General features: G+C 45.5%; 1 protein-coding gene across 3 annotated transcripts in view; it reads right to left on the bottom strand.

The window, feature by feature from the left end:
• The window catches only part of LOC140424335 (echinoderm microtubule-associated protein-like 6), a 755202-nt gene that overhangs the window by 261106 nt on the left and 471556 nt on the right, over positions 1-22540 (bottom strand). For 2 of the 3 annotated variants that reach the window (XM_072507857.1, XM_072507856.1), the window contains one exon: positions 4341-4429. In XM_072507857.1, the coding sequence (XP_072363958.1) occupies positions 4341-4429 (89 nt within the window). Of the gene's footprint in view, positions 1-2666; positions 3032-4340; positions 4430-22540 lie in introns of those variants that run through there. The other variant, XM_072507859.1, reaches the window with a different exon arrangement.

Genomic DNA, 22540 nt, shown 5'->3' on the forward strand with positions numbered 1-22540 from the left:
AAATGAGTTGTGATCAGGATCTCGTCCTTTAATCATGCTAGTTGGAGCGGGCCGGGTGAATTGGATACCGATTTGAACTCGGTGCAAATCCTGTTTCGGGGCTCTCCTGAAATTCCCCCCGACATAGTGGAATTTGCGCAATCCGGCCGGAGAATTGTCCCCATAATGTCCAACATTTGATGTGATTCTGCGATTGGACAATATTTGCTAAAGAATCCTGACTGTGCTAAGAATTACACTGACAACCAATTCAAGATTTATCAGTTAGGTTCACAGTTTCGCTCATTTACGCATGCTAGAAGCTAGATATGTTAATGCACAGGGCCCTGTACTTTGAAGTCAGAAAGAATATGTATACACATTGTGTCTTTCTCAACTGAACAAAATAGACAACAACCATTCCCTGGTTGTCACAGGACAAGGCCTTGGCCAATTATAGAGTTAACCTGCCTGGTTTGAATTTAAACAAAGCCTGTCAGTTAACTGTAAGTTGTCAGTATATTCTCCATGGCAACACCTCTACCAATCAGCACTCTCTTATGCAGTATAATCTGATGTTCCTTTTACAATTTGGTATTCTTGCGAATTGTCCCGATGAGCGCAAGGCAAAAAGCTTCAACAACATGTGTCCTTTTTCAGCAAAATCTCTGTTATTCTTTGTAAGGATAGATGGTTCATTATAGGTAAAGTCATTGAGACTTGGGCACAAGTAAAATATCTGATCGATAAGGCTAATGACAAGTTCAAAGATATGTGCAAAAATTTGAACATCATGGTCATGAACAACAAACTTAAAAGTTCTTTTAGCAATGGACTTTGTGAAGGGAATCTTGTGGTGATTGAAGCAATGCTGAATAAAATCTGAGCCAATCCACCAGACTACAATTTTACAAAAGCCCTGGAAAAGTCGTTCATGCACGGAATTCACCCCAGATGGTTGGGGGATATAGCCTCTATCAAGTCTATGGACAAAATCCTAAATTGTCTTCTGTGCAGTGGGAAATCTCTGCTCTAGAAGGTACTATAATTAGTGCCAATCTTTATGCACATTTGAATGCTTTATATGCTAGGAATTGGGATTTCAACAGGGTTGAGGTTCTGGAAAAAATTCAGATGATATAGTGTATTATAAAAGAGAGGCTAGTCTGAAATGAAAAAGCCCTTGATAGATAATAAGTCGTGGTGGTAAGGCAAGACTTATCAAACATAGCAATCAAACTGTTAAAAATAATTTCTGATGAATAATCAGAATGAATTACAAAATCTTGGATAGCTAATAAAAGTAGATGAGACACCTTGTACCTCAAATGTTCATGTGTTTTCTGGTGAAGGCCTGAGGAACAGAATGCAGCCGATCAAGGGTTGGACAGTGGTAATGCATGTGATCGTGACACACATAACAGCAATCATATCTGAAGATCAAATGCCCAGAGTGGATATTCGGGTGACATATATTCCAGAGGAGTCTAGTGAATTGAGGGATATGACAATTATAGGATGTGCAGGAAAAGTTATTGGGAAGTTTAAATATTGATCGCATGTTCAGGATCATGGCCAAAAAGTGAAATCCACAGACTGACAGGATGAAAGAGTGGAAAGTAAGAAACCATAATGCAAGTACTGATGGTGGGTCTGGAAATGACTCTTACATCATAAAACAATCATGCACTGGAGAAATACCACTCCAACAGTGCAAGAGGAAGATCATGCAGTAGTGGTCCCAACAGACATTCAAGTACAAGTAGAGGCTGTGACTGATGAGACAAGTAAACAAAGGCCATTGAATAGAGCTAGATATAGATGTCCTCCTGATTGCTAGGTTTTGGAGGCTGCCAATATATTTGGGGATGAAACTGTAGGAGTAGTTTCAAGACCTATGTATTGAGTCAGCTTCCATGTGGGATTCTTCCCTGTGGCTCAACTCAGTACAGAAAGCAATACATATCAGCAATCTGGATAAAATGGCTTAATTATTAATCCAAGCTTGGTTACATGTATACAGAGATGAGATCGGGATAATGCCAAAATCTATCTACTTAACCACTGCTAAAAACACATGAATTATACAATTTCCAAAAATCAATAGCCCACCCCAGTTGGACTCGATCCAATCCCTGAAGCTGTCATGTTTAAACCTTATCCAATAAAATTGATATCAGCCCATGATTGAGCCTCATCCCGTTAGCTGTATTTACAAAAAGGCTTGATGTCAATCTTAGCATCCTAAGTTCATTTTCCCCCATCTCAGCATCCTGTGCACCCATTGTTCATGAGGGCCAGGATGGCAGAACTCGCGTCCTCTTTACTCCATGGATTGTTTCAGAAAGCCAGGATAAGTGACTTCCTTTTCGCTTTCAGAGGGTATCGGAGGCCACTGATAAAAACTTGCGTTTACTAGTAATTTGCTGATCACACATCTCCTGTGTTTCAAAAACATGGTCAAGTTAGCTAGTCTAAATCCCATCATGCACTGTGGCCACTGATTGTAGCCAGATGATCACTTATTACTCAGTACACTTCCTATAATTAATCTCAATCCTTAATAAACTAATTTATGTAAAACTACTCAAGTGGCATCGTAGCTATTCAGTTTTAAGAGGTCTCACCGCTGGACCCCCCCCCTTCAGAAACAAAGACAATTAGATAGTTGAAGACAATTTGGAGTTTATTTTGAGGTACTGGGTAAATATCAACCAGCTATGTCATGTAGGTCGATTTGTATTCTTTGCAGATGAGATGCTCAGTCTTTTGAAGAGTGAGAAGGTGATACAGTTTTTTTTGTATGTAGATGGGTTGACTCACCTCCAGCTGAAGAAGTAATCTTGTAAATCCTTTTAGTTCTTTTGACCACATATTCATGAGTGTAGATCAATCATTTTAAGAATGACATTTCTGCAGGGCGATTCTTTTCAGTGAGAAGAGTTTATGAAACTGTCCAAAGAGGCAGCAAATGCAGAAGTGAAACCATGGGAACTAACTAAATGCGTCAATGACCTGAACGATGTTCAATTGTTTGCTGAGATACGTTTTGCTGAAAATTAATTATATTCAATTAAAAGCAGATCCTGCAATACTTTATTGGTATAGAATGGAAAACTTTCAGGCATCTTGGTGATGCATGTTGATTATTTATTATGGGGTGGGACTGCAGAATTTGATAAATATGTTATCAATGAAATCAGAGTAGAATTTAAATTTGGGAATCAGGCTTCATATGGGGCTTTTTAAAATATTCATTTAGATGTTAAGCAGAGTAAGTCTGGGATAACTTTAAAATCAGCATCCCTGTTTAGAGAGTGTGACATCCATCTTGTTAATCATGCTATGTTAGCACAGAAACAAATGTTATCTCCAAAAACAGACAGAGCAATTGTGAAGCTTCATTGGTCAGTTTAACTGGTTAGACACTCATACTAACTACTAGTTTAAATGTATTGGAGATAAATACTACAAGGAAACATCTGAAAAGGAGAGAATATTTTAAGGGCAAATATAAAATATGATAAAAATTAAATCGACTGAAATGCATACATTGGTTTCCATTCTTAGGTGATCCAAATAATATGAAACTGTTTTAGTGATGTTCAACTTGTTAATCTTCCTGATGGGTATTCAAGTGCAGCTGGGTGAAAATAGGAAATGGTGTTATTTAGTAAGAAAATAAAAAGCGTTCTTAAAAGTGCTGAAACTGCACAAACTAGCTATTGTGGAGGACTTTAATATGGGTTTCTATTTGTTAAATATTTTAAGTGAGATTCTGTACAAGCGGCATACTGAAGATAGTATATCCTTTCAATGTAATGTCATTCATTGTGATCATTCACAATCAATCATTGTGAATTATTGTATGCTCAACAAAAGGTCTCGAGTAAGAAACGGTTATGGATTGACTTTGGTAGCTTGAATAAGTAGAGGGAAAGGAAATTTTTAAATCAACTGTCTGATTGTTTTACAAAAGAATTGCATGCATAAAGAAATTATTAGAGGTCCTAGAGGAAGGGCATATTGCTTTGTACAGAATATGGAGATTTATGATTTCATTGTTTTGAAATTTTGATCATGCATATAAGCTCAATTTTCATTTTTAAGAGAGAGAAGAGAATCTGTTAAATGTATATTAATTGTAGGCAGGTGGTGGACATTAACAGACCTCTTTTTATGTCCCTTTACATGGGCACAGATTGAAAATATGGTTTGCAGTTAGGAGATGATTGGGTGTAATCTGTAACTGTAAATAAATGTTCATAAAAGTGTGTAAAGATTGGCTGCAGTTAAATTCTTTATCGACTGGCTTTTTGGGTTATGACAACTTACATAGCATAATTAAATGAATTTCATACCTCTGTACTTCTAATTGTTTGTCGTTTTCCTCTTGGTGCTTCAAAAAACAGATGCTCTTTAGCACCTGAATTAACTTGCAATAACTTCCCTGCATGAGACACAAAAATCAGCATTTGTCTAGACAGCCACAAATAAATATTGTTTACCACAATAATATTGGTTCTCTGAAGGAAAGCACATTAAAAATCGATTGTTTACTTAAAAGCTGGAGAACTTTTGGATTCATGTCTATGTCTTCTCCAAATCTTAGATGGCCTAACATCTGTAAATCTATCTGCTTTAAGTCACATCTTGGACAGAAATATTAAAAAGTAAATAGATAACTCACATTTACAGAACATTTATTCTTCAAGTACCCAAAATACTTCACAATCAATAAATTACTTCTGAGGTCTAGTCACTGGTCACATAAACAAATATCATTTGTGCATAAGTGGATCCCTTGAACAATAAATGAGACTAGCTATCTGACTAACTCATATTTTTTCATAATGCTGGAAGAGGGACGAATACTGACCAGAACATTACGGTCAGGAATTTCCTCAGAGCTGAGGTGTGAAGAGGGGCAACTCCAAGGGAATTCCCAGGCAAAGAGAATCTAAACGGTAGCATTGTGGATTGCTTCACAGCTCCAGGGTCCCAGGTTCGATTCTGGCTTGGGTCACTGTCTTTGCGGAGTCTGCACATCCTCCCCGTGTGTGCGTGGGGTTCCTCCAACTTGGAGCCATGTCTCCGTAAGCCCAACTATATCATACCCCTTTACATCTATCGGTGCGACTAATTCATCCATTTTATTTAGAATGCTCCGAGCATTCCAGGTACAAACCCTTAAGGCTAGCCGTTTTAACATTCCTTGACCGGTCCCTAATATTTTTTACAGTGTTGTTATCTGACACTGGACCTTGGTTTATCTGCCTATCACTTTTCTTATTCTCCTTGCTGTCTTTTTCTCTTGTTCTTGATTCCCCCTGCTCTGAATCGTTACATAGGTTCCCATCCCGCTGCTATATTAGTTTAAATCCTCCCCAACCGCTTGAGCAAGCCCCCCCCCCCCCCTCCCCCAAAGGACATCAGTCCCAGTCTGGCCCAGGTGTAACCAGTCCGATTTGTACAGGTCCCACCTCCCCCAGAACCAGTCCCAATGCCCCAGGAATCTGAAACCCTCCCACTCACACCATCTCTTCAGCCACGTATTCATTTGATATATTCTGCTATTTCTACTCTGACTAGCATGTGGCACTGGTAGTAATCCTAAGATTTGAGGACGGCTTCTCAACTTTCTTCCTAACCTTCTACATTCTGCTTTCAGGGCCTCATCCCTTTTTATTACCTATGTCGTTTGTATCAATGTGTACGATGACCACTGGCTGGTCACCGTCCCCCTCCAGAATGTCCTGTAACTGTTCTGAGACACCCTTAACCCTAGCACCAAGGAAGCAACACAACAAACATCCTGGAGTCTTGTTTGCAGCCACAGAAACATCTGCCTATTCCCCTTACAATTGAATCCCGTGTAATGGTCGCATTTCCATACTTTTTACACCTCCCTTCTGCAGCATAACCAACCATGATGCACCGAGTTTGGTTGCTGCTGCTTTACCCCGAGAGGTCATTCCCCTCAACAGTATCCAAAGCGGTATATTTGTTTTGCAGGAATGGCCAGAGGCGATTCTTGCACTGCCTGTCTAGCTCTCTTGCTCTCCCTGTGGTCCCCCAATCCTTGCCTGCTTCTGGAGTCTGAACCTGTGGTGTGACCACCTTTCTATACGTGCTATCCACAATACGCTCTGACTTGCGGATGCTCTAGTGTCCCCAGTCCCCGCTCCAACTCTGAAACGTGGACTTCCAGGAGCTGCAGCTGGGGACGCTTCCTGCACACATGGTGGTACTGGGAACTGGAAATGTTCCTGGTATCCCACATGGAGGGAGAAGAGCAGACCACGGCTTGGAGCTCTGCTCCAAATATCAAATAATATTAATAAAATAAATAGTATAAACTAATATTAACTAAGGCCTTTCTTCTCTTTGCTCCTTGATATTATAGAATGTATAAATGTACTCACCCAATCAATTCTTTTGATTTCCTGTTTCCGCTTTCGGATTCACTTCACCTTTATCCTCCAAGTTTGGTTCCCTAACTGTTTTCTTCAGTTATTTAAGTTACAGCTATGTAGACACAGTCCCTAATATTAGTTACTCACCAAACAATCAGCTTGCTGCTTTCCTGTGCTGCTTGAACAGCTACTGAGCCTCGAGAAAGTTGTCCCTCACAGATCCGGTATTCTTTGCTGCCTGGATCATCAACCCGCTGCCTGAATCATCCACCCGCTGCGTGGATCAACCACCCGCTGCCTGGATCATCCACCCGCTGCCTGCATAAACCACCCGCTGCCTGGATCATCCACCCGCTGCCGGAATCATCCACCCGCTGCCTGCATAAACCACCCGCTGCCGGAATCATCCACCCGCTGCGTGAATCATCCACCCGCTGCGTGAATCAACCACCCGCTGCCTGGATCAACCACCCGCTGCCTGGATCAACCCACTGCTTGGATCAACCACCCGCTGCCTGGATCAACCACCCGCTGCCTGGATCATCCACCCACTGCCTGAATCATCCACCCACTGCCTGAATCAACCACCCGCTGCTTGGATCATCCACCTGCTGCCTGGATCATCCACCTGCTGCCTGGATCAACCACCCGCTGCCTGCATAAACTACCTACCTGAATCAACCACCTGCTGCCTGGATCAACCACCTGCTGCCGGAATCATCCACCTGCTGCCTGAATCAACCACCCGCTGCCTGGATCATCCACCTGCTGCCTGGATCATCCACCTGCTGCCTGCATAAACCACCTGCTGCCTGGATCAACCACCTGCTGCCTGAATCAACCACCCACTGCCTGGATCAACCACCCGCTGCCCGGATCAACCATCTACTGCCTGGATCATCCACCTGCTGCCTGAACCAACTACCTGCTGCCTGGATCAACCACCTGCTCCCTGGATCAACCACTTTAAACGTTTTACATAATGGTGGTGTTTGGATTCCATCATTGCTTCCATAGCAGTGTGCATATACTTCTGGTGTGGGCCATGTCAGATGACCCTCAAGCAGTTCTGGGATGGGCCTAGCAATCAGACTGTATCACTTTAGCATGGGAGGCATCTGAAATGCAACAGAAAGAATTCTGCAGTGTAGCAAAGGTGGGAGCATGAGTGTTGTGCCATGTGAGAGTACCTTTAAGAAATGGGTGTTTATAAATGGGTGTGTATATAAATATCTGTAGTGAGAGTACCTTTAAAAAATGGATGTTTACTACTGCAGTGATGTCAGAGAGTGGGTGGAGCTGGGCTGTCTGTCAGCTTTTTACTTTTGTTTTTGAGCAGGCTGCAGGGTGTGTTAGTTTTGTTTTAAGTGTTGGAGCTGAAGCCAGACCAAGCAGGTGTACTGTTGATCTCTCTGCCATCAAAAGACTATGTCTTGATCATTTGGTGAACTCAGAATTATAAATGTTCTCAGTAGTGAATGTAAACCTAATGTGCTTCTGTTAAAATGTGTTTTTAAGTCGTATGGATGTTAAAAGGAAAGCTTAAAGGATTACTTCGTGTTGCATTCTTTGGGGGTTGTATTTGAATTAATGGTTGCTAAGATGTTCACTATATGTTTTAAAAAGGTTAACTTGAGTTCATAGAATAAACATTGTTTTGCTTTAAAAAATACTTTTCCATTTCTGCTCTACCACACCTGTAGAGTGAGCCATGTGCTCCCCACACCACAATCTATTAAAAGTTGTGGGTCAGGTGAACTCCATGATACACTTTGGGGTTCTCTAAACCCTGGCCCATAACAGTTGTCATGTTGAGAGAAGACAGCAGATTTGTGCTTGTTGGGCACAATGCATTCCTCGAGCGAGGGCAGGGGGTCAACAATCCTAGTTATGTGTTGGAGGACAAACTGTTGAACTCTTGTGACACCCTGCAAGTCCCTTTGAGCACTGGTACTCGCAACTCTTGACGGCAATAGTCTGAACTTTATCTGATAGAAGTTGGAGCTTACATTGCAGTGTTCAAAACCTGGTAGGCTTTTGTTGTGCTGTAATGTAAACTGAGGTATCAGCTACTTGCATGATGGATAGATCCACAAACTTTCTGACAAAGTTGACCACCATTGCCATGTTGGAGGGAATAGGCTTTAAACTCTGCTCAAAGCCCAGCAGCAAGTGCTTTGACACTGACCACTGGCTTTCTGGCAGGTCTTCCAATGCACGGAGCATTCAATGTGCATTCCCAATAGCATTATTCTGTAGGCCATGCACTGAAGTAATTCTCTGAATCCTCCACCGCAATCTTGTCCTCTGGCAAACTGCCACCTGCGCTACCCTTGTCTCTTGCCATGGCTGCAACTCATTGTGTACAATGTCTCATCTCGTGCAGAGTTTTCCTCTAAGCTATCGAGTATCTGAGTTCCTGGCTGTGAGTGAGAGAGTGGGAGACAATAATTCTGCTTCATCGCTATCTTCCTGTTTTTCTATCTCTTTCTCTTCCACCGCTGCCTACATTAGTTGCAATTCTTCAGTATCTGAAAGACAAACGGCCCAAGGGTAGGGTTCTGGTGTCAGGCCACCATTTTGGGATGTTTTTGGTGACGAGAATAAGAGAAATTTAGCACGTTCAACATGAACATTTGCTAAGTTCACCGAAAGAAGACAGGTTAGCCGCACCATGACTATGTTTGGATCTATCAATGAGTTTGTGGAAGAGAAGACACAGTGGTTAGCACTGCTGCCTCACAGCACCAGGGACCCGGGTTCGATTCAGATCTCGGGTGACTGTGTGGAGTTTGCACGTTCTTCCAGTGTCTGCATGGGTTTCCTCCGGGTGTTCCGGTTTACTCCCAGTCCAAAGATGTGCAGGTTAGGTGGATTTGCTATGCTAAATTGTCCCTAGGTGGGATTGCAGGTATAGAGTGGGGGAGTGGGTCTGTGTAGAGTGCTCTTTCAGAGGGTCGGTGCAGGCTCAATAGGCCAAACGGCCTCCTTCTGCACTGTAGGGATTCTATGAAGAACAAGAACTGGATTGAATATGTAGAAAGGTTGGAACACTCTTTCTAGGCAAATGGGATCACAGACGAGTTTAGAAAGTGCTCAATACTCCTGAGTGTGCTTGGGGCAAAGAGTTGCAACTCTTGTGAAATTTAGCTACACCGCAGAAACCAGGGGACATTTCATTTGCGGATTTAGTTACTTGGTCAGAAACAACACAATCCTAAGCCCTCAGTAATTGTACGACGTTGCAAATTCTATAATCATTTTCGGAAGGTGGGATGGTCTGTAGCTGATTTGGTTGAATAATACCAGCTCTCTGAACATAGTAAGTTTGGGGCAGTTTTGGAAACATACTTCGGGACAGACTAGTTTGTGGCATTAATGAGGATAGCATTCAGCAGCGTTTGCTGGGAGAAACCACAATTACTTTTAAAAAGGCTCTAGAATTTTCTCGAGGCATGGGAATGATTGCCAATAATGGTAAAGACAACCAGAAGGCTGGGATGGCATGTTGGTGCAGTGGTTAGCACTGCTGCCTCACGGTGCCGAGGACCTGGGTTTGATTCCGGCCCCAGGTCACTGTACATGTGGAATTTTCACATTCTCGCCCTGCCTGCACGGGTCTCACCTCCACAAAGTGCAGGGTGGGTGGATTGGCCATGTTAAATTTCCCCTTAATTGGAAATTTTAAAAAAAAGATATCCAGAAGGCTAATGGCAGCACTCAGACAGGTGCACAGCATGAAGTAGAAAAAGAAGCTGCAGGGAAAAATGTGAAGACAGGAATGTTTTAGGTGTGGAAGGTCACAGTATGTGAATCATTCTATTATGGATGCTGTTTTTCACCAGTGCAACAATAAGGGACATTTAGCGAAGAAATGCCGGGGTGCTAAGAGAAAGTCAAAGGCTGAGCAAGGAACTTCAAATGCAACAAAGTGTCAGTCGATGGCCGATCGATTGGAAAGCTCAAATGAGGCACAGAAGCAAGATTATGACATGTTTGATATGAGCAAGAGCAATGCAGAGCCTCATTATGCTACAGTGGAGGTCAATAGACAGAAAATCAAATGGAAGTGGACACAGGAGATTCTGCATCGATAATCAGGAAGATTTGAGGCTCTGAGCAAGTAGCAGCCCTTACTCAGACAGGATTCAACCTTCGGATGTACACCGGTGAGACTACACCATTGCTTGAGCATTAAAGGTAGACATTGCATAGAACAGCCAAGAAGCAAGACCATGGCTCCTCGTAGTGAAAGGGCACGGGCATAGTCTACTTGGGTGCGACTGGCTCAAGAAAACTCAGTTGAACTGGGATGAGGTAAAGCAGGTAAATGTGTCAGAGGACGTCATTCATAAATGTCCTAAGCTTTTCAAACTGGATATACTGTGGGCACTAGAGTTAAATTGTTCATAGATCCTCAGGCTTTTTTCAAACCGAGGACAGTCCCTTATGCCATGAAAGGCAAAGTGGAGGGGTTGGTTCAGCTGAAAAGGCAAAGAATCATTGAGCCCATTCAGTTGGGCAGCTCCAATTGTTTATGTTCTTAACAGTGAAGGAACTGTGTGCATATGTGGGGTCTACAAACTTACCATTTATCAGGTTTCCAAGCTGGATGCTCAACCATTGCCGAGGATAGATCATCTGTTTTCAACCTTTGCAGGAGGCAAGACGTTTTCAAAACTGGACGAGTCAACAACTCTTACTAAACTAAGATTCAAAGCAGTACATGATATCAATAAGCATAAAGGGTTGTTCAAGTATAATCTTTTGCCTTTTTGGTGTATCCTCAGTCCGGCGATCTTCCAAAGAACGATGGACAACCTTTTACAAAGCATTCCTCATGTTGCAGTCTACTTAGATGACATTTTAATTTCGGTAAGACTGAGACTGACTGACTCAGCAACTTGGATTTGTTTTAAAAAGGTTTTCAGAGCTGGAACTGCACCTGAAGTGGAGCAAGTACATTTTTCAGGCAGCGAGCATGAGTACCGAGGCCACAGAATCACTGCGTTCGGTCCATCTCCTGTGGAAGGGAAAGTTTGAGCGATTAAGGATGTTCCGGAGCCCAGGAATGTGGCAAGCTCAGATTATTTGTAGGTTTGATAATCTATTATGGAAGGTTTTTGTCAGACCTGTCTACCATGTTGGCTCCCCGTACCTATTACTGTACAAAGAAACAAAACCGATCTGGGAATCTGGACAGACGATGGCTTTCAAAATGTGAAAACACTGCTGCCATCAAAACATCTGCTAGTCCATTTTGATCCAGATAGGGAACTTATTCTGTCACGCAATGCCTCACCCTACGGTGTGTGGGCGGTACTTTCTCATGTAATGGGAGACAGGTCCAAGAAACCCATTGGTTTTGAATCAAGAATGCTGACAAAGGTTGAAAAGGGGTATTCACAGTTGGACAAAGAAAGTCTAGTTAACGTTTTTGTGGTAAGATGATTCTACCAGTACCTCTATGGTCCTTCATTCACCTATGTACCAATCACAAGCTGTTGTGGAGCCGTTTCAGTAACTCAAAATGCCTCCCATGGCCTCAACAAGAATACAGCATTGGGCACTTACATTGTCAGTGTATCAATACATCATCATGTACAAGGCAGGGAAGGACATTGCTAACGCATACACATTAAATCGTCTCCTTTTACCCAGGTATTGTGTCCTCCTGAGATGAGGCGGCACGGTAGCACAATGGTTAGCACTGTTGCTTCACAGCGGCAGGGTCCCAGGTTCGATTCCCACTTGATCCACTGTCTGTGCGGAGTCACCAAAAAGTGGTTCCTGGTGTACAGATTTCCAGTGAACTCTACTTCAGGAACATAAGAACATAACTAGGAGCGGGAGTAGGCCATCTGGCCCCTCGAGCCTGCTCCATGATTCAGTAAGATTATGGCTGATCGTTTTGTGGACTCAGCTCTACTTACCCGCCCGCTCAATAACCCTTAATTCCTTTGCTGTTCAAAATTCTATCTATCTTTGCCTTAAAAACCTGGGCATGGAATTTCACAGACTCACAACCCTTTGTTCCTCCTCCACTCAGTCTTACATCTGCTCCCCTTATTTTGAGGCTATGCCCCCTAGTTCTAGTTTCACCCGCCAGTGGAAACAACCTTCCTGCTTCTATCTAATCTATTCCCTTCATAATTTTATATGTTTCCATAAGATCCCCCCTCATTCTTCTAAATTCCAGTAAGTATAGTCCCAATCCCCTCAGTACTCATGAGCCAATCCTCTCAACTCCGGAATCAACCTAGGGAGTCTCCTCTGCACCCCCTCAGGGCCAGTAAATAATTTCTCATGTGAGGAGACCAAAACTGTAGACAGTTCTCCAGATGTGGCCTCGCCAGCTGCAACATAACCTCCCTGACTCCATCCCTCTAACAATGAAGGACAAGATTCCATTTGCCATCTTAATTACCTTCTGCACCTGTAAACCAACATTTTGTGATTCATGCGCAAGGACACCCAGGTCCCTCTGCAGAGAAGCATGCTGCAATTTTTTACCATTTAAATTATAGTCCATTTTGCTGTTATTCCTACCAAAATGGATGACCTCACATTTACCAACATTGTAAAACATCTGCCAGACCCTGCTCACTCACTTAAACTATCTATATCCCTCTGCAGACTTTAAGTGTCCTCTGCAGACTTCGCTCTACCACTCATGTAGTAGGGCAAATCCACGGTGTGCATGTGGCAGCAGGGAAAAATGTAAGGGGACACACAACCAATTACCATATCTCAGATTGCAAACGCAGTACACCCCAGGTGAGATCTTTTGAGGCCCTGGCACCAACGAAGACAGTTTAGTCATTTTCCACAATGTATAGAGGAACCATTGTGCCCCTGCAAACTAGTCAACTGTGAAGGAGATGGGACATTTATCACATCATCAGAACCTGCTGGTCGAACACATTGCTTTTGTATTGTAAAACAGATAAACACGAAGTGCCCGGAAAACGATTAAAATAAAGCATACAGGACAATGGATCCGCTTAATGTAGTTTTCTGTTAGTTAACCAATCCTCTGTCCATGCTCATAGGGCAGGGACACTCTTGCATAGATACTCAGGACATTAAATTAATGTGAAAATCAAATCACCAAATTGAAAACATACCAAAATTACCATATGCCATTATCATTATGACAGTTGAAGTTGGCAAGATCTTTTAAATTTACCTGTCAGAAGGGTCTGACTCCACACCAAGCTTACCCCAACATTCAATCTGACCTTTTGGCATGGTACCCACAGCTTTCAGGAACCCACCAGTCAACACAAAATACTAAACACAGCAGACTAATAATGATTTTGACATCTTTAAGTGTCGGGCGCGACCTGCCACAATTTCCAATCCGACAAAAATAGCGGGCAACGGGAATAAAAACGCAGCCCCGCAAGTCTGATGCTTCACTCTCCTGACAGTATTCGGAGTGAAAGTTCATTCCAAGACACTGAACAGAGTGTGGAAGTTAGGTGATGTTGTGTTAAGCACACTGAGATAACACGGGCTGCAACTGGATGCAGCTGTAACTGAAATATACTCCAGACCTTGAAGTTAGTTCAATTTGATTTATTGAACCTGTCACACAGTTAGCACAGTTCTCTGAGTTCGACTCTCTGCTAACCCAAGTGTGATTACTCTGTCTGATTGAACCAGACTAGCTCTTAGACACGTGCTGTAGGTGTTATGTGATATATACACCGGACTCACTCTGTAGATGTCCCCAGTGGCAAGAGGCGGAGTGTGAGTGCGTCGTGCCTTTTATAGTGGGAAACCACCTCCAAGTGTTCTGCCTGCTGATTGTTGTGTCCTGTTCTCTGTGTTCATTAGCTGCCTATCTGTATCTCATTATGTGCATGCCTACATATCACGACATCTCCCCTTTTGAAATGTTTTTCTGCAGCATATGTGAAAGTATTAACATGTGTAGGCCGAAAAACAAATTTATTTACATAAAATGGCAGATGGGAACATATGTACATGTGAAAACTGGTGTCTAATGTGCGAAAACAGAACATAGCAAACAAAACAAATAAGTCCAGTCTCTGGGGCTTGCGTCTGATCCTGGTCGGCCGCTGGAGAGGTGGTGTTGGGGATGACGGCGCTTTGATGGGTGGGATTGCAGCCAGACTTGCGGCCTCGTGGTTCGAGGTGTCAGGAGGTGGCACAATAACAGATGGAAACAACAAAGAATGTGGTTGCGGGCGGGCAACTGTGCGCAGTGCCCGTCTGTTTCGCTGCACAACAGAGCCATTAGCCATACACAAAACATACGATCGAGGAGCAGCCTGTCGAAGAATAACCACTGGAGCTGACCAGCCTCCATCAAGTAGCTTGATCCGAACAGCATCCGCCGGGGATAGCACAGGCAAATCGGTGGCATGAGCACCATAGCCCTGCTTTTGCCAGTTCCTGAGTTTCTGCACCTACTGCAGCACCAGGAGGTGATCCAGATCAGGCAAGTGTATGGTTGGAAGAGTAGTCCGCAGGTCCCTGTTCATCAGGAGTTGAGCCAGTGACATGCCGGTAGACAGAGGGGTTGCCCTGTACGCAAGCAGCGCAAGGTTGACGTCAGGAGCAGAATCCGTGGCCTTGCAGATGAGCTGCTTCACTATGTGCACCCCTTTCTCAACCTTCCCTTTGGGCTGTGGGTAATGTGGGCCGGAAGTGACGTGATGAAACTGATATAGCTGGGCAAATCTTGACCACTCTTGGCTGCTGAAGCAAGGACCGTTATCACTCATGACAGTGAGTGGAATACCCTGCCTCGAGAACATCTCCTTACAGGCCTTGATGACGGTCTTGGATGTAAGGTCCGAGAGCTTCACAACTTCTGGGTAGTTGGAAAAATAATCAATGATTAGCACATAATCACGACCATTGGCGTGAAAGAGGTCGATGCCCACCTTGGACCACGGGGAGGTCACGATTTTGTGCTGAAGCATCTCCTTGCTCCATGCTGGCTGGAAGCGTTGACAGGTCGAACAGTTGAGGACCATATTTGAGATGTCCTGACTAATCCCAGGCCAGTTGACAGCTTGCCTGGCTCTGCGCCTGCACTTCTCGACACCCAGATGTCCCTCGTGGATTTGCCGGAGCACCAAGCTCTGGAGACTGAGTGGAATGACAATGCGGTCCAGCTTGAAGTTGATACCATCAACCACCGTCAGATCGTCCTTCACATTGAATTGAGGGCACGGCCCTTTTTGCCAGCCATTGGTGAGATGGCGCATGACACGCTGCAGAAGAGGGTCTTTGGCTGTCTCGTCACGAATGCGGATCACCTTTTCATCCGACGCCGGGAGGTTGCTCGCCCACAGCTGCACCTGTGATTCGATCTGTTGGATGAATGCCGGCGGGTCAGCGGGCAAGGTTACGGAGTGGGACAAGGCATCTGCAATAATGAGCTCCTTGCCAGGCGTGTACACAAGCTCAAAGTCGTACCTTCTGAGTCTGAGGAGGATGCGCTGCTGCCGGGGCGTCATGTCGTTCAGGTCCTTGCGGATAATGTGGACCAGAGGCCTGTGGTCCGTCTCGACGTTGAACGTCGGCAGGCAGTAGGCATAATCGTGGAACTTGAGAATTACAGTGAGAAGGCCCAGGCATTCCTTTTCAATTTGGGCGTACCGCTGCTCGGTGGGTGTCATCGCCCGTGATGCGTAGGCAACAGGATGAGGTGTCATCGCGATGGAGCAACACCGCGCGCCGATGCTGTCCAGGCTCGCATTCTTCGATATTTTTGTTTCCCTGTCAGCGTCAAAAAATGCCAATACAGGTGCAGTGGGGAGCTTGGCTTTCAGCTCCAACCACTCTGCTTGTGAGCTGCCTGCCACTCAAAGACAGTAGACTTTTTCACCAGGTGTCTGAGGGCCGTGGTGTGTGAGGCCAGGTTTGGGATAAACTTGTCCAAAAAGTTTACCATGCGTAGGAAGCGCAGCACCGCCTTCTTGTCTTCAGGGGTCTTCATGGCTTCAATGGCCTTGACCTTGTGCGTGTCCGGGCGCACACCCTGCTGAGATATCTGGTCACCTAAGAACTTCAGTGTCGACATGCCAAAGCAGCACTTGGCCCTGTTCAGCTTGAGGCCATTGGCATGGACACGGCGGAATACCTGCTGGAGATGAAAGATGTACTCTTTGGGGGTTGTGGACCATATGATAACGTTGTCCACATACACACGATGCCCTCCTCTTCAATGCCCTCCATCATCTGCTCTATGATTCTATGGAAGATCTCCGAGGCCGAGACAATGCCGAACGGAATACGATTATAGCAGCACATGCCAAACGGTGTGTTGAAGGTGCAGAGCCTTCTGCTGGACTCATCCAGCTGGATTTGCCAGAATCCGTGTGACGCATCTAACTTTGTGAAAAAACGGGCGTGTGCCATCTCACTTGTTAGTTCCTCCCGCTTCGGGATGGGGTAGTGTTCCCGCATTACATTCTGGTTGAGATCCTTGGGATCAATGCAGATGCGCAGCTCCCCTGAAGGCTTCTTTACACATACCATCGAGCTGACCCAGTCAGTCGATTCTGTAACTGTGGAGATGATGCCCTGGTCCTGAAGATCCTTTAACTGCGCTTCAGGCGCTCCTTCAGTGGAGCCAGGACCTGGCGTGGAGCATGGACCAGAGGCGTGGCATCAGGATCTTGTACCGATATGGCAGAGTGCCCATCCTGTCAAACACATCCGGATACTGAGCGAGGATGTCGTCAATGCCGGCTTGAAGATCCACGTTGGGGGAGGTCATTGTGTAGACCCGCTGCACAAGGTTTAGCAGCTTGCATGCATGTGCGCCGAGCAGGGAGGCCCTGTCTGGCTTGACGATTTCAAACCTTAGCCTGGTGTGAATGCTCCTGTAGGAGTCGAGCAGATGGCAGGATCCCAGTGCTGAGATGGCATTGCCGTTATAGTCCAGGAGCTGACCCTGCTGGAAGGGGAGGGCATCGTGTGTATGTGGACGACGTTATCATATGGTCCACAACCCCCGAAGACACTGAAGTTCTTCGGGTGGCTTCTTGATGCAGTTGAAATCTGCCTGTGAAAGGAGATTGGCAGAAGCACCTGTGTCCAGCTTGAACTGGATAGAGCATTGATTTACTTGTATAATCGCAAGCCATTTGTCCGCAGAATCCACAGTGAGGGTGGGCAGGCTCTGTGATGATGTCGGTGAGGCATGTTCACGTGTGGTAATGATGCCCACATGGTAGGGGGACTCCAGGCAATTTTCCTCTGGATCCGTTATACTGCCAGGATCAGAATTCTGTAAACCTTGTTGGACACTCCGAACGCACCTGCGTTGGAATTGGGAACGCTGGCCCTTGACTGGTGGTGCAGACCTGCACAAGGCTGCATAGTGTCCAGGCTTTCCGCAATTTAAACAGCGCCTGCATCTTGCAGGGCAGTGTTTCTTTAAGTGGGCGGTGCCGCAGTTCGAGCACGTCGTTACGCTCCGTGCGTCATTGCACATGCACAGTGCGGTCAGCAGACATTCGCACCTGCGCAGTGTGGTGATCGGATGTTTCGTTATCCCATTCGCATCGCACATGCGTGGGGCTCCAGGAAGAGCGCTCAAAATGGCCACTTTCATCAATGCTGAGGCACTGCATCCGGGCGATGGCCTGCACACTCTCTGCCTCGTGGGAGGCAAGTTTCTCATTTTCAGCTGTTATGGGAAAAATCAACCACTTCAAGAGTCAGACTTGCTGTGATCAGATAAATGCAGTTTTATTGTTGCACGAAGCTTCGGGAGAAAGCGTATGTACCCCGCGGTACAGTAGCCAGCCTTTCTCCCGGTTTGAATGGCAGTCATTCATTTTTTACTTTGGGTTCACAATGAGCCCAGATACAAAACAATTATCACCTTGTTATCTTTAAACATTTTATAGATTGTACATCGCTATCACAATGAGCCCAGATATAAAACAATTATCACCTTGTTATCTTTAAACAGCCACTTCGGGTTCACAATGAGCCCAGATACAAAACAATTATCACCTTGTTAACTTTAAACATTTTATAAATTGTACATTGCTATTTGTAAGCATTTTGCCATTTACACATGGCCACAGTCAAAGAGGTTTATCAGGTTACAGACAGCGGCAGGAAGGTAGTATCGATTGTCCCTTTGTTTTAGGAAATGGCCCAAGACATTCGTATTTGCATATCATTGTGTACAACTTGGCTGAAGTCAGCTTTATTCAAGTGGTGTCCCGCATTTATGTATTTCTTAATCTTCCTGTCTGGCTTCCTTTGTCCTGGATCTGTTCCTATCTGTCCTACTGGCACCCCGCTGGACTCCAGGCATCAGTTATGTCTGCTTTATTCTCTGTGTCTCCATCTTGTGTGTCAGGCAGCCATCTTCTGTGCCAAGTGCCTTTTTGAACCATTTCCCACTTCACAGCCAATTTGTATTGGGAATACCGATTTTTGGCGTGCTCATGCACTGTACAAATTTCAATCGCGACTGACAGGGTCATATGCTTGATTTTTAAAAGCTGCTCTCTGAGGATCAGAGTGAACTCCAAAAACTATTTGGTCTCTGATCATGGAGTCAGCAATATCACCAAAGTTGCAGGACAGCGCTAGTAGATGGAGATTAGCTTGGAAGGAGTTGAAAGATTCATCTTTACGTTGTAGGCGTTGTTTGAATATATAGCGCTCGAAGATTTCATTGGTGTCCACTTCACAATGACTATCAAACTTGTCCAGGATGGTCTGAAACATTGTCTTGTCCGGGCCTTCGGTGAAGAGTTGGATGGCTTGATCCCCCGTAGTTGAGAAGAGAAGCGCAATCTTTCTTGTATCAGGCGCACCCTCAAGGTCTGAGGCTTCGATGTACAGCAGAAACCTTTGCTTGAAAGTCCGCCAGTTGGCACCGAGGTCCGCAGCTGTTGAGGAGCCTGGATCTTCTCCATGGTGCCGGGATACATTTGCTGGTCGTCACGGAACAGATTGAGGTAAACCACCTAGGGATAGCATCCTTCTGGTACCATGTTGTGTTAAGCACACTGCGATAACACGGGCTGCAACTGGATGCAGCTATAACTGAAATATACTCCAGACCTTGAAGTTAGTTCAATTTGATTTATTGAACCTGTCACACAGTTAGCACAGTTCTCGGTGAGTTTGACTCTCTGCTAATCTAAGTGTGATTACTCTGTCTGACTGAACCAGACTAGCTCTTAGCCACGTGCTGTAGGTGTTATATGATATATACACCGGACTCACTCTGTAGATGTCCCCAGTGGCAAGAGGCGGAGTGTGAGTGCCTCGTGTCTTTTATAGTGGGAAACCACCTCCAAGTGTTCTGCCTGCTTATTGGTTATGTCCTGTTCTCTGTGCTCATTAGCTGCCTGTCTATATCTCATTATGCGCATGTCTGCATATCATGACAGGTGAGAAGAGGGAAATTTTAAATATTTTTCTAAAAATCTAATATTGTTTGTCTTTGTGTTTAACATTTAACTGAAAATATTGTTTAACTTTTACATTTCATCCAGGGATCTAAGTAGGGGGATAGAAGCTATCAACTGGCAGCTGAAGAGTTAAATAATTAAGGAAACTAGTTTGAACTGGTCTCAGCTAGTCCTTTGTTCAGACCAAATTAATTCAGACATTCTCTGTGTGACTAGCACTGAGTGCAGCTTTGGACAGAGTGTGGAAGTTTGCCTCAAAGCCTCATTTCTAAGATGGGTTTGGTTAGCCAGGTGTTTAATTTGAGGTTCAATAGTAGACCGGGGGGGGGGGGCTGGAGGATGGATGTGGGGTTGTTGGCGGTCCGAAGTTTTAGTGATATGATAGGGAAGGTGATTGAGGACTATGTGGAGTTCAATTGTACATGGGAGGTCTCACCGCTGGTGGTTTGGGAGGTCCTGAAGGTAGTGAGGGTAGGTGCTCTCATTTAAGGCTAAAGTGGATAGGGAGGAGAGTGAGGAGCTCCATAGGTTGACAGAAGAGATTTTGGAGGTGGATGGGAGGTACACAGGATACCCAGATCCGGGGCTCCTGGCAAAGAAAAACCTGCTGTCCAGGGGAAAGTGACACGTCAGTTGAGAAGGGCGAGGGGGGCTGTTTATGAGTATGGGGAGAAGGCGGTCGGCTCCATAGGGAAGCCACGGCGAGGGAGATAGTTTGGATTAGCACAGGGTACTTGGTGGTGGTCCTGGAACGGATTAACAAGGTGTTTGAGGAGTTCTATATGGAATTGTATAAGTCGGAGCCACCAGAGGCTGAGTGGGATATGAAGGAAGATTTGGGGGGGTGGGCTAGAGTGCTCGAGATTGTGTGAAATGGAGAAGGCGGGGCTGGAGGAAGTGAAGGTGGCAATCGGGAAGATGCAGGCGTGGAAGGCGACGATTCCAAATGGGCTCCCGGTGAAATTTTACAAGAAATTTAAGGATGAGCTGCCGCTGTTGTTGGTGGAAATGTGCGAGACCGCGATGGTCAGGAGGATTTTGCCGAAAATATGGGGCAGGCCTCCATCTCGTTGTTACTAAAGAAGGATAAGAACCCAGTGGAGTATGGTCATATAGGCCCATATCTCTGCTGAATGTGGATGCCAAGATATTGGCAAAGGTGCTGATGTTAAAGTTGGAAGTGTGCCTTTCAAGGATGATTGTGAGCATCAGACGGGGTTCGTTAAGGGCAGGCAATTGTCATCAAATGTGAGGTGCTGCTGAATGTGGTGCTTTCTCCAGCATAGAGAGGGGAGTTGGAGTTGATGGTGGCATTAGATGCGGAGAAGGCGTTTGATCGGGTGGAGTGGAGTTATTTGATGGCAGTGTTGGAGAAGTTTGGGATTGGGCTGAAGTTTGTGGCATCGGTGCAGTTGCTGTATATGGAACTAATGTTGAGCGGGCGTACAAATTATATGAATTCAGGGCATTTTTCACTGTACCGGGGAATGAGGGAGGGATTCCACATGGCCCCCTGCTGTTTGCGTTGACAATAGAGCCCCTGGCCATCGCGCTGAGGAGCTCAAAGCTGTGGAAGGGGATACTGGGGTGGGGGGGGGGGGGGGGGGGGGGGGGGGGGGAGTAGACATAGGGTATTCTTGTACACAGATGATTTGTTGTTACACATTTCGGAGCTGGGCTACTCGATGGGGGACAGAATGGATTTGCTTCAATAATTTCAGACGTTTCCAGTGTATAAGCTGAATTTGGGAAAAAGTGAGTATTTTGTGGTTTCCTCTCCAGGGGCAGGGGTAGGAATGGGAGCGCTTGCCATTCAGTATGCAGCGTCTCACTTCAGGTATCTGGGGGTGCAGGTGGCCCGAGGCTGGGCGGGTCTTCGGAAGTTGAATTTCTCTAGCTTGGTGGGGAGAGTGAAGGCAGATTTGTCGAGGTGGGATAATCTTCCTCTGTCATTGGTAGGCCAGGTACAGGCAATGAAGATGAACATTCCACCGTCATTTTTGTTTTTGTTTCAGCGCTGCTGGTCTTTTTGCCTAAGTGGGTGGACAGGCTGATCTCTTAGTTTGTGTGGGCGGGGAAGGTGGCCAGGATAAGGAAGCTGGTGCTGCAAAGGGGATCGCAGTCTGGGGGGTGGGGTGGGGGGGGGGGGGGGGGGGATTAACCACCCGAATCTGATGCACTATGATTGGGCGGCGAATGCAGAAAAGGTTCAGGGATGGAATGAAATGAAAATCGCTTGTCACAAGTAGGCTTCAAATGAAGTTACTGTGAAAAGCCCCTAGTCGCCACATTCCGGTGCCTGTTCGGGGAGGCTGTTACGGGAATTGAACCATGCTGTTGGCCTGCCTCGGTCTGCTTTCAAAGCCAGCGGTTTAGCTCTGTGCTAAACAGCCCCTAAAATAGGGAATAGGGAGACAGGGGTTTTGTGGGTAACGTGTTCGCCTCGCTAATTGCGGGTCTTGTTGGGGTGGAGGTCAGTGTCTCCACCCTGTGCCTCGACGTGGTGGGAGGACCTGTTGGAGTTCTTAGCCCTGGAGAAGGTGAAATTTGCTCTAGGGGGGAGGGCGAGTGATGAGTCCCACAAAAGCTGGGTTTGTTCATTCTGCATTTTGGAGAGTTGGTTACCGTGTTGACTGCTGGGGGGGGGGGGGGGGGGGAAATCGAAAATTTGGAATAAAAATACTTTTTAAATGTGCCAAGGCTGGAGCATGTGGG

The sequence above is a fragment of the Scyliorhinus torazame genome, chromosome 1 (assembly GCF_047496885.1).
Source record: "Scyliorhinus torazame isolate Kashiwa2021f chromosome 1, sScyTor2.1, whole genome shotgun sequence".
NCBI classification, from domain to species: Eukaryota; Metazoa; Chordata; class Chondrichthyes; order Carcharhiniformes; family Scyliorhinidae; genus Scyliorhinus; species Scyliorhinus torazame.